The sequence below is a fragment of the Cnephaeus nilssonii genome (genome assembly GCF_951640355.1).
Source record: "Cnephaeus nilssonii genome assembly, chromosome: 21".
Taxonomy (NCBI): domain Eukaryota; kingdom Metazoa; phylum Chordata; class Mammalia; order Chiroptera; family Vespertilionidae; genus Cnephaeus; species Cnephaeus nilssonii.
This window is the reverse complement of record NC_137092.1, coordinates 7,615,807-7,632,652: the sequence shown is the minus strand read 5'-3', so window position 1 is coordinate 7,632,652 and position 16,846 is coordinate 7,615,807. Positions and strand designations below refer to the sequence as shown.

Genomic DNA, 16,846 nt, shown 5'->3' with positions numbered 1-16,846 from the left:
CCTTCCTCTTTCTCTCAAATCGATAAAACATTAAAAAGAAATAAAAGGGAGAAACTTAAAACCAAACAGATAATCACATTATAATATGGTAAGTGCTATAATTGAATTATGAACCAAATGCTGCGAAGACAGAAATAAGGAATGACTAGATTTAACTGTATGCTCTGACAGTAGGGGTGATCCATCCCTTACTTATCTTTGTGCTATCAGTGGCTAGCACTGTACTTAGTATACAGTGACTATACAGTAAATGTTGGTGAATTAAGGTTTAACTGCATTTGATTAAATTGTCTCACTTCCTCTCTTTTCTCCTGTTTTTTAGAATGCAAAGTATGGAGAAACCCTTTAAACCTTTTCAGAGGAGCAGAGTATAGGAGGTAATACATTTTGCTTTCAGTATAATTCTAACATTGGTTTTAGAGTAAAAGTATTGTGGAAACACTTGTTTTTATAACTATATCATAGATCTTTTAGTTGGAGATACTGATATATAAGATAAAATGATTAGCAGTTTAGTTGGCAGCATCCTGATAGTACTTATTATAATAGTGTTCATAATGCATAATAAGTATACATTTGACCCCCGGTTTATGGCAGAAAGCCTTTTCAAAGAATTTATGAGATTAAGAAAAAATTACTAATGTCAGTATATTCCTATGCATATGTGCTTGATTTCAAAATTTATTTGAGCATTCACTAGAAAATATCAATCTGAATGTGAATATAAACTTCATTTGTGCATTGAAGAGGGTATAGTACTTTTATATTGTATTTTATATTGCTATTTTCTATGTGCTCTACTGTTTCCATTTCTCTCCTGGCTTATACACTAAATGAGAAAACATCTTTTGAAACTTATGACCAAAGATACTTTACTTTTATTTTGTGAAGGGCTGTGTTTTACCTGGAGATAGACTGGGCATGTTATTTAATTCATTGAACAAGAAACATTATGTGTCTGTTATGTATGGGCACTGTGTAAAATGATGGGGATACTAAATGATTAAGTCAGTGATGGGCAACCTTTTGAGCTTGGTGTGTCACACTTCGCCAAAAAACTGAGCATAACTCGGGTACTGTGTCACTTTGAGGAAAAAACATTATTTCGCAAATGTTTCATCCTTGGCATGCGGCCGCCTTAGCGGCCGCGTGTCATCAGAAATGGCTACACGCGTGTCATAGGTTCGCCATCACTGGATTAAGTAATAATCCCTGTGCTTAAGGACTTGATAGTGTAGGACAGTCAATCCTGGGAAGTGAAAACTAGGCTTTTATGAGAGATTCCACTAGTCTGTAAGGGATTCTGCAAGAGACAGGTCATTGAACTTCTCACTGTGTTTATTAAAAAGTTTTTAGGCTATCCTTTGTTATATTTTACTAGAGGCCCGGTGCACAAAATTTGTGTATGGGGACAGGGGTCCCTCAGCCTAGCCTGCACCCTCTCGCAAGCCAGGACCCCTCAGGGGATGTCCATCTGCCGGTCTAAACTGGCAGTCAGACATCCCTCTAGCAATCCAGGTCCACTGGCTCCTAACCGCTCCCCTGCCTGCCTGATCACCCCTAACCACTCTGCCTGCCTGCCTGATTGCCCCTAACTGCTCGCCTGCCTGCCTCATCGTCCCTAACTGCCTCTGCCTTGGCCCCCGCCGCCGTGGCTTTGTCCGGAAGGATGTCCGGAATTACGTCCGGAATTACGTCTGGAAGGTCGTTCAGCTGTCTGGTCTAATTAGCATATTATGCTTTTATTATTATAGTGTCTATTTCATGAAGGTTTTAAAGAGAAATTTCTTAGTATCAGGAACACATATGCTTCTTTGAATGATTAGTTTATCTTAATGTAAAAGTCTAAATTGCAATGATAATAAATGTGTGGTCATATTGTAGCTAACCCTTAGCAAGTGTATACATTTCATGTTAGCCTCATTCCAGACTCCATTTTATGGCCCAATCCTAGTTTTTACTTTACTGAGTCTTTTTAATTTGCTTCTAGTTTATGTTATTGACTAGAGGCCCGGTGCACGAATTCATGCACCAGTGGGATCCCTTGGCCTGGCCTGCAGGATCAGGCCAAAACTGGCTCTCAGACATCCCCCAAGGGGTCCCGGATTGTGAGAGGGCGTAATCCAGGCCGAGGGACCCCACCAGTGCACGATTGGGGCTGGGGAGGGATGTGGGATGTTGGCCAGCCGGGGAGGGACTGAAGGAGGGTTCCAGGGCGTTTCCGACCTGTCTTGCTCAGTCCCGATCAGCCGGACCCCAGCAGCAAGCTAACCTACTGGTCAGAGCGTCTACTTGCTGGTGGTTAGTGCACATCATAGTGAGCGGTTGAGCAGCCTTAGCATATCATTAGCAATTACGCTTTGATTGGTTGAACAGCCGACGAGATAACCGGACACTTAGCATATTAGGCTTTTATTACATAGGATATTGTACATTATATTTTTCACTGCTTTGAATCATTTTGGGAATAATATAGAGTGTTAATAAATAATTTTTTATGGTTTTTGAATGTATAGCAAAACTGTTAAGTGAATAAGGATTTTCTTTTTCTTTCTCTATGATAATTTCTTGCAGAATAGCTAAAAATGTTAAATAACAAGGCAACTCATACTATTAAATAACAACATCTTTACTACTTATATAAATAATACAATGCGCTTTTAAAGTGCTTTTTCTTCAGATTATAAAATGTACGTATATTCATTGTAGAAAATGGGAAGAAAATAAATAGTTGTATGAAAAAGAAAGTAAAGACCACCTCTTTTTACTACTAAGTAATAATTGCTGTTAGTATTTCCATCCAGTCTCTCTTCTATATGCATGTATAGAATCAAAACTTAAACATCACAATGTGTGAATTTCCCACAGAATTTCTTCAAAAACATGATTTTTAGTGCTTGTATTTACCATACCTTCTCTACTGCTTGCCTGTCTGGGTCACAGATTATATTTCACTGTTAACATTTACACTAGAGGGATATCTCTCTATATAAATATTTAACCACATATATGATTATTTCCTTAGGGTTGATTTGTAGCACTGGGATTACTGAATCAAGGGGTGTGAACAGTTTTTTTCCCTTCCCTTTAATCTTTTTTTGATTATGGAAAATTTGAAAAATAAAAGTAGAGAGGATGGTATAATATACTATGTACCCATCCCTTAGGTAGGTGTAAATATTTTTAAGACTCTTGATAGATATTACCTAATTGATTTCTGGAACCAGAAATATAAATGCCAATTTGCATGATACCAGCAGTATATGTGAGTCCATATTCCACCTGACAATATATACATATTTGCCAATTTAATAGGTGAAAGTAAAAATTATTTCTTTTAATTTGCTATTTGTTAATGACTAATGAGATTGCACATTTTAGAATGTATTTATTAGCCGATCTGTTAACATGCTACTGTGAGTCTCAGGGGAATATGAAAGTTTAAATTTCTAATTTAGTAACATCTGAGAAAAGTTCCTCTTTGCTTTTATGTTTTGAAAGCCCTTTACCATCTTGATATCTAGTAAAAATCCACCTGTGTTTTCTTCTTTTTTTGTACTTTTACTTTTAATCATTCTAACTCACTGAAAATTTACTGAAGTATACATAAAAAGGTATATATCTGAAGCAAATTGTTTTATCCCTTCAAATCCAATTTTGAAACAATGTTTGTTGAATAATCTAGCCTTTCCCTTTTCATTTTTTATGTTTTATTATACTCTAAGTAGTTTGTGTAGGTTATCTCTTTTGTTTTATTCATTATAATAAGCTTTTAAAACATACTGAAATAGAATTTTTAGCAGTATATGTTTGAATTTTAAATAGTGTCTGTTATAGCAAATCAATGCTCTCTCATGTTTGATTTACATATTTTCTTGTGTTTTGGTAAAGACTCACTTGGGTGACTGGTAAAGAGCCACTTACATACTATGACATGAACTTGTCAGCTCAGGACCATCAGACCTTTTTCACCTGTGACACGGACTTTTTACGTCCTTCAGACACAGGTATGTGTCGTCTCTGTTCATGGGATAAGCAGTGGTCATGAAAATTATTTTTAAAGCTCTTTATAGTTATTTATTATAATATACAAAGTTATTTGGCGTGGAGTTGTTTGCATTATTGACAAGAAAGCCAGATTAAATTGAAAATAATTATGATTGTAAACTAGGCTGTTACACTACCTTTCCTTCTTATAAAGAATTTATTTTATTAAAATACTGCTTCTATTATTACTTTAAAAAATCTTTCAGATAAAATGCAGCAACTGCTAATGCAGAGAAAAATGTATCCAGTTTGGTCTGGAAAATTAACACCTGCAATTATACATACGAGAAAAGAGTAAAAGAAAGTATAAACATTGGGGCATGGCATGTAGAGAAAAATGGGACATAATTTTATTCCAGTCATAAGTTAGAGATGCATTTAAAGTGGTGGAAGATCATAGAAATGTCTGTTTAATTCTAAGTTCTTCTCTATGGAAAGAATATTGAAACTCTTAAATGTACAGCTAGCTTTGTAATTTGAATGCCCTCTCCCTCCTTATCTATCCTTCTGCTTCTTTCTATCCTTCAGGGTCCAAATTAAAAGTCAAATTCTCTAGAAAATCTTCTCTGGGATCTTCTTTCTTCTCTGCAGTTCTACAGTATAGTTCAAACCTCAATGAAACAATTTTCAACCACAAACAATTGTTTGCTAATGTTATTGTGTTGCTTTAATGTTTGTCCTCCCTAATAGGGTGTGAAACTTTGGAAAGCAGGTACTATATTCCATCATCTTTGAATCCCTATCATCTGGCACAGTGCCTGGCATACTGTAAATACAAATATCAATATTTATTATCTGATGAAAGTATGAATGAATGAGTGGTGTTGATGTCACAGATGTTTTCAGCAATTTCACTAATAATAGTTAATACTTGTAAAGCACTTACTATGCATCAAGCATTGTCCTAAGAAATTTGTATAAATGTACTAATCACCTTATGAGGTAGGTACTATTATCAGACTTACTTTAAAAATAAAGAACCAGTGGTAGCCCTAGTTGGTTTGGCTTAGTGGATAGAGTGTCAGCCTGTGGACTGAAGGGTCTTGGGTTCGATTCCAGTCAGGGGAACATGCCAGGTTGCAGGCTTGATCCTCAGAAGGGGGCATGCAAGAGGGAGCCAATCAATAATTCTCTCTCATCATTGTTGTTTCTATCTCTTTTTCCTTCTCCCTTACTCTCTGAAATCAATTTAAAAAAAAAAAAAAAGAACCAGGTGTAAAGGGGAATCAAGTAACATACCTAAGTCACCTAGCTATCTTCTATCTATACTAATAAAGGCTGTAATATGCTAATTAGATTGGACGTCATTTCGGATAACCTTCCGGACGAAGCCAGGGCTGCGATGGAAGCCCGGATCCCGGGTGCCGGCTGTGGCTTGAGGGAAGCCTGGGTCCCAGGTGCCAGAGGGGAGCCAGGGCCGGCAGCCGAGGAAAGGAAGGCCTACTCTTGCACGAATTTCGTGCATCGGGCCTCTAGTTAAAATGATAAAGCTAGGTTTCAAATTAAAGTCTGGCTCTTAACCACTAAACTACTGCCACATTGCCACTATTACTCACCACATTGACAGGCAGAAGAAAATCACCAATAATAAGGGTCTGAAAAATAGCCAGTTTTCCAGCATTGAAGTGAGTTCATTGTGATATCTCTTTGCTGGATTAAATATACTAAGGGTGGGTGGTAGCAGGAGACCCTAGGATGTTTGGTATGCTTACATTAAAGGGTTTAATTGTAAATAGTTGAAAAAGCAATTGCTTTATGTTTATATGCTTAATGTTTACATTAATGGCAAAAGTGTAGCAACCATGGCTGTCCACTAAAGTTGTGGTCCTAAAACATTTTTGTTCACATACCTCCTAAGAGAATTTTGAAAAATGATGTATCCCTTTACACTTAAAAATAAAATCCACCAAAGGGTGTTTTTTAGAGAGAGGAAGAACAAGAGAGAGACAGAGAGGCAGAGAAAGAGAAACACCCATGTCAATCGGTTATCTCCTATAGGGCATGGGATCCAAGGGATCCAACCTGAAACCTAGGTATGTGCCCTGACTGGGAATCAAACCCGAAACCTTTAGGTGTATGGGATGACGCTTCAATGAACTGGGCCGCCTGGCCAGGGCTCCCTTAACATATTTTTAAGTTGATATCATAAGGTTGAATAATTGCAAAGAATATGGTTTTTGATATAAATATAGAAATTTGAAAATAAAACTAGAATACACTATATTTGAATGTATCTCAAGGAATGTAATGACTTGATACATACCATTATCTGTTGAAAAATACATGAGCAAATACCCTTTAACAGTAGTAAATTTCATAGAAGTCCTTTTTGTTCTAGAATTCATATCCATCCCAAGCTTCATATGATTTTAATATGATTATTTTGTGCTTGCGAGTCTTTTGTCACATGTATGAGTTTTCCACAATAAATTTTTAGTATAAATGAAAAAATTAATTTTCTTTGACCATAAGGTTCTAAATGGTATTGTATACTTTAATTATATTTTTGTCAAATCCTTGGAGCTCCATATTTGGCTCTTTCAACTTTGGAAAATGGCCTCTGTATAACCTAATTGGCTGGCTGAGTTCTCATTGTCAATCCTATTAACCAAATCAGACTTATTTTCTGACAAACTCTGACTTCATTTTTCAATTCAGATAAACATATTAACATGCATCCCATGACAGTCATCTTTCTTCTGAATACAGATTATAAGATAAAAAGATAGAGTCTCAGAATCTCATAGCTTTGCCTAGACCTTATCTCAGCCAAAATAAGATTCCACTGCCTTTATTATTTCTTACTAATGCCCCCTTGGCCTTATTGTGAGGGGACCTTCCTGTATGAAAATGCATTCTTTGATAGTAAGGGGAGAGGGATGCTGATAAATGGAGTTGGTAAACATTATCACTCCCTCCCCACTTTACAATATACTTGAATTTCAGTGTATCCAAGGGCCAGAATAATGATGAGCTTCACTGTTAAAAAAATAAGTTAAAGGTGGAACCCTATTATAGGTTCCTTGATTAAAAATGGCTACTCCCAAACCTGAACTTTGAATTGTCCCGTTGGCACCTGAAGATTTTTATACTATAGAGCAATGCACCTTGGGAAGATTCAGGATAGGTGAGAAGTAAGACTTCCTTTTATAAAGTAGGAGAAAGGAATATATCTTTTGGGGAGTGAGAAAGTGGATGTTGGGTAGGAATGGAAAACCTGCATGATGCACAGACCAATCAGAGGAACATTCTTCAGGTAGATTAGTTATAGGAAGGAGTCATATAAAATTAAGGCTTTAGAAACTGGTTTCTCTTAAAACCATGCATCCTGTTTTGGTCCTTGCAAAGGTTCATGTACTTCTAGAGGTACATAATCCCAGCTAAAGACCAAAATCAAGGGCAGACTTTACCTGTGAATGTTAATCCAGAAATGGACTGTTGGTTCCATATTGATCTTTTCAGACAAATGTGTATATATGTGTGATATGATAAATTTCTCTTGAATATTGTCATCAAAAATTACTACATTAGTAGATTTTGTTCTCATCCTATTGATTTATCTAAGACAGAGAACAAACATATCCTCAAGGCCAGCCAATAGTGATTTTGGATAATTCATATTCTTGGTATTTTTTTTTCAACATTTAAAAACTAGGAGACTTAACATTAAAATTCAGATTTACACTTTAGAAATTTGGAAAATATGGCATACTTGGACCTGCATTTCCACTTGGCATTAATTAGTTAGACCTGAGCTTTGATTCTTCTTTAGACAGTGCATATGTTTTTAGTTCATTCATTTATGTTCTTTACCTAGCCTTTGTAGGCATTAATATTTGTGACCCCTGATCTTGGAATAAACGTTAGTGTCTTTTCTGTTTATTAGCATGTTAGAATATTATTTAACTTGAAAATAAATAAATTTGATTGAATTGCTAACTGCTTGTGTTATTTTTAAGCATATTGAGCTCTTAAAGTGGACAGGTGAATACTAAATCAGCAGTTTGCTTTAAATTATTCCTTAACCTCTTTTTTAGAAGGAAATATATATTTTTCTTCCTTTACTTAATTTCCCCTTTGACTTAGAACTGCATTGGTTGTAAAGAATAATATTGAGAGGCTGGATAGTGCAGTTGAAAACAATAAGAAAAAATGCTTAAAGGTGGGTTTGATGACCTTACTAGAAATAAAAGACATCTAAGTGCAAATGAGATCATTTTCATGTATTAATAAAGGCAGATATTATTCAGTGTTGGTAAGGAAGTAGGGAAACAGTCACTCTCCTACACTGCCTGAAATAATGTAAATTAATGTAATTTTATTGGGAGGAATTTTGGAGTATAAATTCAGAATCTTTTAAAAGATGCATACATTTTAACCATTCCACTTCTTGGTCAGGTATACAAAGGTAGATATTGAAATGTGTTTTCACAATATTTCTGTTTAGTAAGAAAACTAGAGGCCCGGTGCAAAAAAATTGGATGTAACACAATTGTCCATCAAACGAGAATTGGTTAAATAAATTGAGATATATTCTTAATATAGTAGAATCCCAAACCATTTAAAATGTTGGTAAAGAGAGCCATCACAGTATATTGAACTCCATAGAGACAGTGCCAGGGCAGGTGCGGGCCAAACAGGCACTTGGTGATTGTGCTCCCTGAGGAAAAGTAATTAAACATGGGCAGTCCCTGGCCAGTGTGGCTCAGTTGGTTGGAGCATTGTCCCATACACCAAAAGGTAGAGATTCGATTCCCAGTCAGGACACATAGCCTGGTTGCGGGTTCGATCCCTAGTTGGGGTGCATGTGGGAGGCAGCCAATTGATGTTTCTCTCTCATTTCTCTCTCTCTCTCTCTCTCTCTCTCTCTCTCCTTCTTCTCTCTCTTTCTCCCTCTCTCTAAATCAATTAAAAAAATTTTTTTGAAAATGGGCAAAGGAGATCTAAGAAGCCGAGAGGCAAAATGTCTTCGTATGCCTTCTTTGTGCAAACCTGCCAGGAAGAGCACAAGGGGGAAGTGCCCAAGTACTTCAGTCAGCTTCTTAGAGTTTTCTAAGAAGTGCTTAGAGAGGTGGAAGACCACGTCTGCTGAAGAGAAAGGAAAACTTGAAGACATGGCAAAGGTGGACAAGGCAAATTATGAAAGAGAAATGAGAACTTATATTCTTTCTAAAGGGAAAACAAAAAGGAAATTCAAGGATCCCAATGCACCCAAGAGACCTTCAGCCTTTTTCTTGTTTGTTCTGAGTATCGCTCCAAAATCAAAGGAGAGCATCCTGGCCTATCCATTGGTGATGTTGCAGAGAAGCTGGGGAATATGAAATCACACTGCTGCAGGTGACAAGCAGCCTTATGAAAAGAAGGCTGCTAAGCTGAAGGAGAAATACGAGAAGGATATTACTGCATATCAAGCTAGAGCAGAGCCTGGTGAGGCAAAAAAGGGAGGGCTGAAAAAGAAAAAAGCAAGAAAACGAAGATGAAGAGGAGGATAATGATAAATAAGTTGTTCTACCGTAGTTTCTTTTTTTCTTGTCTTTAAAGCATTTACCTCCCTCCCTCCCCCATACACAAATCACTCCTTCTGAAGAAAAAAATTGAAATGTAAGGCTGTGTAAGATTTGTGTCCTTTTTTTTGTATAGTTAACACACTACCAAATGTGTTTTTAGATAGTCCTGTCCTGGTGATATTTTCAATAGCCAATAACCTTGCCTGGTACAGTATGGAGGTGTAAATTGCCATGGAAATTTAAAGCAGGTTCTTGTTGGTGCACAGCACAAATTATATAAGGGAGTAGTAATTTTTTCATCGTCAGTTGTCTCTGATGCAGCTTATACAAAATAATTGTGTTGTTCTGTTAACTGAATACCATTCTGTAATTGCAAAAAAATTGCATCTGTTTCGTTGACATTCTGAATGCTTCTAAATAAATACAATTTTAAATTTAAAAATAAGATATTGGTAAATATTCACAAAATTTGACTTGTGAATATCATGTAACTTATAGAAGAGAACCCACCATCAAAAATGGCAAATCTAATATTATATTTAATTTTATGTTGTATTTTAATGTTTCAGTAAAATGCTATTCTTTACCTGGTTATTATCAGATGGGTGCTGATGTGCATCAGTTTGTCAAGTTGAGGAAGCATTAGCTGTCAGCTAGCTGGTGACATGTTTGATATTAGAAACGTATTTTTGTTACACAAGTAGAATATATTGTCTTATTTTCTAAGCCAAGACTAATATTTTGTTTCCAAAGGAAAACTCAAACATTTTCCACATTATTCTTTCTGGACAGTTGTGGGTTTTGTTCCAAAAACAACATTTATAGATTCTCTATTTTTCTTATCAACCTTGAAATAGGCCAGATAGTTTCACGAGTCTACTTTATTTGTTTAATTTTTAAGAAACTTTACTTAGTGTGAAATTTTCATTTGGTACTGTAAATGATAGCTGATATTGTTATTTCAGAGATATTCTAATTCAGGTTTTTGTTGAATCTTTGTAGAAACTGACATTTTCCTTAAATGCACTATATTCTAAATTAATCCCCCCTTTGAATACAAAATGTAAATTCAGACATTCTTCCTAGATTGAATCATTGATTAGACAAAGACTTTGTTTTTAACTGTTTTTATATATTTCTAGCAGTTCCAAAGAATCTTTTCAAAATGATAAAGAGCTAGAATATTTCATGTTGATTATAATATGTCACCCAAACTCAATTTTTATATGCACATAGTATATAAATGTTCATGTATAATGATGTGATTAATTTGATTAAGTACCTTATGTGTTGTTATTGAAATAGACCAGAAAAACAGTATATTTCTTTTTATTATATGTGAAACTTCCAAATTTAATATAAATTTCTCATAAAGTTAATGTGAGCTAGCATCCCAATTACTTGTTTCTTACATTTAAGAACATGTTATTTAAGTCTTTGTTTACTCTCCTAGCTCATTCTTCCTGTGTTTTGCATAAGATTATTTATGTTTACCATCTCATCTACTTTTTGAAATATTTTTCCTACAGTTATGCAGAAGGCATGGAGGGAAAGAAATCCTTTATCTCGAATTAAAGCAGCCTACCAAGCTTTAGAATTAAACAATGAGTAAGTTTGAAATATATGGAAAATAAATTTGTTTTGAAGGAAACCCAGGCAAATGATTTAATGTTTCCTTTTGTCTGTTCCTTAGATACTTGGAGTCATTAACAATCCCCTTTCACTTTTTGCATACTAGAGACAAAATTTGCCATGTTCACCGACATATGTATTTTGCTTCTGAAAGTAAACTTATCTATGCATTGAATAGAAATTATGCTAGAAATACTTTTTAAAATGGAGAGTGCTGATCTAATTGGTGATAATACTTGATATTAAAGAATACCAAAATACTATGCCACTTGTTTTAATTTTGTTTTTCGTTTAAGTCATTCATTTAAAGCATTCATTCAGCGCTGCGAACTTTAGTTACTAATGGGATGGGAGGCGTGAGATGGGGATTCAAGATAAGTAAAATGTATCTCTAACTTAATTTTTTTCATGTTAACAAGCATTTTTTTATAGCTCTTTGTGTTAACTTTATATTTTGAAAAGATGAAATGTAAAATCAGAAGTCAACTTAATATTTAAATGAGACAGATCAATGTGTATTAATCTAATACTAAAATATGGCCTCAGTTGGGATTAATCAAGGTATGCTTCCTGAATAATGTGAACTTAGCATTGTCCCCTGTATTCCTCCTCCTTCCCTCTCTCTCCAGATATATTATCCTTATTAAGAAGACCTTCCCAAAGCAGAAGAAAAATGGTAGTGTAGGGAATTCCAAAAGCAGTAAATCAACTTTATTGAAACTCTGGAAACTAATCAAAACTTTATAGCAACTTGGAGAATGCTTAATCAATTAAAAAAAAACAACAGTTGAATTTCTGTAAGAGAGCTTTGTGATGTTTTAACTTACACTGGCCCCATCCCCTACTCCCTAGTTCCGTGGCACCCTTGGAAACAACTACCAGAAGAAGTAGAATGGACCTAATTCTCAAAGAATTGTGGTTGTTTATTTGGACCTGTCTGTTGGCTCCCTGAAGGACCAGCCCAAGGGACTTGCCTTTATTTAGGATAATTTGGAACTCTCCCTGTACTGACACAACTACATTGGGGGGAAGGGCATTTGTTAAAACATTTAAAGGCAAATACACTAATTCCTGCTGCCTGGGACAAGGGATAAAAGTTGGAGCAAACAATAGACTAATCAAAGCTTTGGAGGAAAGCTGGGGAATGAGATACTTTGGAAATAAAGGTTTTGAAAAGCTACCACATTATTCCTGGAAATCTCAAAGGCTGCACACCTGCCCAAGGTACATGCTTCAGACGACCCTAAGCTCTCATGTTTGTCTAACTCTCAGCCTCTGTACAAACAGAAAGTGAAGGCTAAGGCAGAATTATAAACTGGCTGATTGAATGTTGAAGGTGTGCCCCAACACACACACACACACACACACACACACACACACACACACACACAAACCCATCTGCAAAGACCTGTTTTTGGTTCCAGGTATTAAAGGCAATCTCTACCAAATTACTGCCTGTTCACTAAGCTGAAGGAATAGAGACTTCATTGGTCACACATGATAGAGAATATGAATTTTATAAAATTAGTTCAGAAAGTCACTAAACAAACAACTACAATAAGCAGTAACAACAAACTTTGGGGAGGAGAAGAAATCTGATTTCTAGAGTTTCCAGATTATAATATTCAAAATTCCTAGTTTTCAAGAAAAAAAATTACAAGACATGCAAAGGAAACAAAATATGCCCCATACACAGAAAATAAAGGAAATGAATAGAAATTGTCCTTGAGGAAGCCCAGACTTTGTACTTTCTAGACAGAGTCTTTAAATAAACTTTTTTTTTTTTAATGTGTTTTTAATTGATTTTAGAGAGAGACGAAGAGAGAGAGAAACATCGATGTGAGAAACACCAATCGATTGCCTTCCACATGCATCCTAACCGGAGATTAAACCACAACTTGGGTCTGTGCCCTGACTGACAATCAGACTGGCATCCTTACAGTGTACCAGAGAATGCTCAACTGACTGAGCCACACCAGCCAGGTCTAAATCAACTATTTTAAATATGCTCAAAGAGGTAAAGGAAGCCATGTACAAAGAAGTAAAGGAAAACAGGAGAATTATGTCTCACCATTAAAAAGTGGGTAGAAAGATATAGAAATAAGTAAAAGGAATTAAATAGAAATTCTAGAGTTGAAAAATATAACCAAAATAAAAATCTTTCTACATGAATACAGCAACAGATTTGAGCAGGCAGAAAAAAATCAGTAAACTGGATTTAGGTCAATCAAGATTACCTAGTCTGAAGAGAAATAAAAATAAAGGAATGAAGAAAATGAACAGAGCCTAAGAAACCTTTGGTACACTATTGAACATACCAATCTATCACTATTCATAGATGACATAATACATGCAGGATATTATAAAGAATACACACACACACACAAATTATTAGAGCTAATAAATGACTTTAACAAAGTTGCAAAAGACAAGATCAACATATAAAAATAAGTTATATTTCCATACACTAGCAATGAACTATCTGAAAAGGAAAATAAAACCATTCCATTTACAATAGCATAAAAAAATATTAAAATACTTAAGAAGTTTAGTTTAGCCCAGCTGGTGTGGCTCAGTGGTTGAGCATGGACCTATAAACCAGGAGGTCATGGTTCCATTCCTGGTCAGGACACATGTCAAGATTGCAGCCTCGATCCCCAGTGGGGGGCGTGCAGGAGGCAGCTGATCATTGATGTTTCTATCTCTCTCCCTCTCCCTTCCTCTCTGAAATAAATTAAAAAAAAAAAAAAGTTTAACCAAGGAGGTAGAAGATTGGACACTGAAAACTAAAAAGTATTGTTGAAAGAAGTTAAAGAAGACCTAAATAAATGGAAAGACATCCCATGTTCATGGATTGGAAGATTTAATATTGTTAAGATGGCAGTACTCCTCCAGTTGATCTACAAATTCAATGCAATTTCGATCAAAATGTCAGTTGCTATTTTTTGCAGAAAGGACAAGCTGATTATAAAATTCACTTAGAATTGCAAGAGATCTCAAATAGCCAAAACAGTCTTGTAAAAGAAGAATAAAATTAGAGGACTTTCTTCCTGATTTCAAAACTTACTATGAAGCTAAAATAATTTATAAGGGTAGATTAATTTAACCCAATGTAATGTAATGAAGAAGTCTCTGTTGATTAGTGAAATTATATACTTCAAATTAAGGTATTAGTTGAAGGATGCTGAAATGATGTGATTTGCATTTTCCAAATGAAAGATCTGTCTTGTCCCCAGTGAAAAAAATTTTTTTTAAATATGTTTTCATTGATTTTAAAGAAGGGAGAGGGAGAGAGAGAGAAACATCAATAGATTGATCAATTGGCTGCCTTCTGCACGCCCCTTACTGGGGATCAAGCCCACAACCTGTGCATGTGCCCTGACCTGGAATCAAACCTGTGACTTCTTGGTGCATGGGATGATGCTTAACCAAATGAGCCATATCAGCCAGGGCTTGTCCCCAATTTTTTGTTGCTATCTTGCCGTCACTTTTGTTCCATGCCCACCTTGTACTTTTATTAGTAATTTCTCCCCTGTTGTAATGCAAATCATATATTAAATTTTCTGGTAGCCACATTTAAAAAGTAAAAAGAAATATATGCAATTAATTTGAATAATATATTTTATTTAGCTATATTCAACATATTAATATGTTTTAACATATATTCAACATTAAAAATAAATTGTTAATGAAGTATTTTATATTCTTTTAAGTCTTCAAAATTCAGTGTGCGTTTTGCACTGACCATACACTGACTGGTGTGCATCTCAGTTTGGACTAGACACATTTCAAGTGCTCAATAACTACATGAGGCCAGTGACCACAATACTGGACAATCTACACTTAGATAATCAGAACTAGGACGTTGTCTCTAGAAGAGAGATGAACTAGTTATTTCTGGGAATAGAAAGGAAACTTTCTGTTTCTCTTTCTTTTGTCCCCAAACCAGTTGGTTTATTTTATTAGCCAGCTTTTGACTTAAAGGATATAAAGAGAAATCAGTGTTTTGGTGGGGTGAAGAAAAGGAAACTGGGAGTCAGCATGGGTGTGACAAGTGAGAGGAGGACTGTAGGAGGAAAGACTAGGCTGCAGATCAAGGGATGTTTTGTTGCAGCACTATTGTTGATAAGTCTGAGAGAGGATGGGGCAGCACAAAGAGGAAATACTCAGTGTAGTGAAAAAAGTCTAGTCCTGGAATATGTTTCTGAGTCAAATTGTAAAGGTGCCTAATTGGCCATGGGATATTCTTGTCAAACGTCACACTTTCCTATACTTCCATTATCCATTTGATAGATATTACAAAGTACATAGTGACTAAGAGCAGGCATGACCACTAGAGTACATCGTCCCTTGAACAACTGTTAGATAATTCTTTATATATCTTCCCTCTTCCACAAAAGGAAAACAGGATAATGGATCAGAATTAATATAGAAGTAAAAGAAAGTAAAGGGAGAAAAGAAAAAAAAAAGTAAAGGGAGGGAAAGAAAGATAAGAAATGGAAAAATGTGCAAATAAGACATAAAGGGTATACCAGTATGCCCCTAATAAAATACTGATGGAAGTTGTTTTTATTTTTCAAGAGATGGAAAATGTAGGGAAAGGCAGGGAAATATAACATAGAACAAAGGGACATACCCAAGAGATATACTTGCTTTACTGTTTTACTTAAAATTGTCTTGCTTGCTTTCTCCATAGCTGTGCCTCTGCATATATTCTACTGGCTGAGGAAGAAGCAACAACTATTGTTGACGTTGAGAAGTTATTTAAGCAGGCACTCAAGGCAGGAGAAACGATTTATAGGCGGTCGCAGCAGTGTCAGCACCAAAGTCCTCAGCATGAAGCCCAACTGAGTAAGCAAATTTGAACTAATTTTTATCTGTTTTTTAGGTCCTACAATTGGCTCTTTTATGTTTAAAACACAAAACAACAATAATAAACTTAATACTTAGAGGTCAGCTACTTTTCCTAAGTGATAATCTATTCATAATATCTACAAGCCAGAAAGACTGAAGTACGTATTAGCTAGAGAATGCTCGTGGAAGGAAACAGATCTGCTCTGGTTATTGAGAGATGTGCTGCTCTAAGACTTAATAGTAATTTATTTCATATGAGAATTGGGCTGGTTATTGGAGAAACACAACTCAGAAAGAACCATGAGACCCTTCTAGTAATGACAAGCAGCTATTACCTTTATCCTTACCTTACCCTAAGCAATCGTAGGGGGACATCAATTGGTTTGCTCTTCAGACTGTATGTATCTCTGTATAGTGCCATGGAGTGGCCCCTTTAGCACAAAAAGCAGCCTTACTTGGCATGGATTCTTTCTTTGGTTGATTTTTCTCTGTTGTGTTTGAGATCTTATGAGCCATAGCAGCTGAGGTCCTTTCTTTCTCCTTACAGAGACACTCTCTCAATTATGATGGAGACACTTTTACCAAAGATGTTAGAATATGTAGTACTGCTGCTTCCTGCTGTTTTTGTGTGGCCAGAGAGTTTTAGTTTCATGATTTTGGTAGATAGTGGGCCATAAATTGACATATGTTTACATAATGCATTATCTGCTAGCAGTTAAGTTCTAAATCTTTTATTTGTGGAAATTAAAATTTGCGTAACGTTTTCTCTCTAACTAAATATTGATGTATACAGTATATTTCATTAA

At 35.5% G+C, this 16,846-nt stretch overlaps 1 protein-coding gene and 1 pseudogene across 8 annotated transcripts in view; both read left to right on the top strand.

The window, feature by feature from the left end:
- ST7L (suppression of tumorigenicity 7 like) overlaps nucleotides 1-16,846 on the top strand; it is a 147,639-nt gene that overhangs the window by 7,999 nt on the left and 122,794 nt on the right. For all 7 annotated transcript variants that reach the window (XM_079761211.1, XM_079761214.1, XM_079761212.1 and 4 more), the window contains exons 4-7: nucleotides 323-377; nucleotides 3,892-4,007; nucleotides 11,084-11,162; nucleotides 15,883-16,037. In XM_079761211.1, coding sequence (XP_079617337.1) covers nucleotides 323-377; nucleotides 3,892-4,007; nucleotides 11,084-11,162; nucleotides 15,883-16,037 — 405 coding nt within the window. The remainder of the gene's footprint in view (nucleotides 1-322; nucleotides 378-3,891; nucleotides 4,008-11,083; nucleotides 11,163-15,882; nucleotides 16,038-16,846) is intronic.
- LOC307093277 (high mobility group protein B1-like) lies at nucleotides 8,976-11,449 on the top strand (annotated as a pseudogene). The gene has a single exon. The product of its transcript is annotated as a high mobility group protein B1-like (transcript).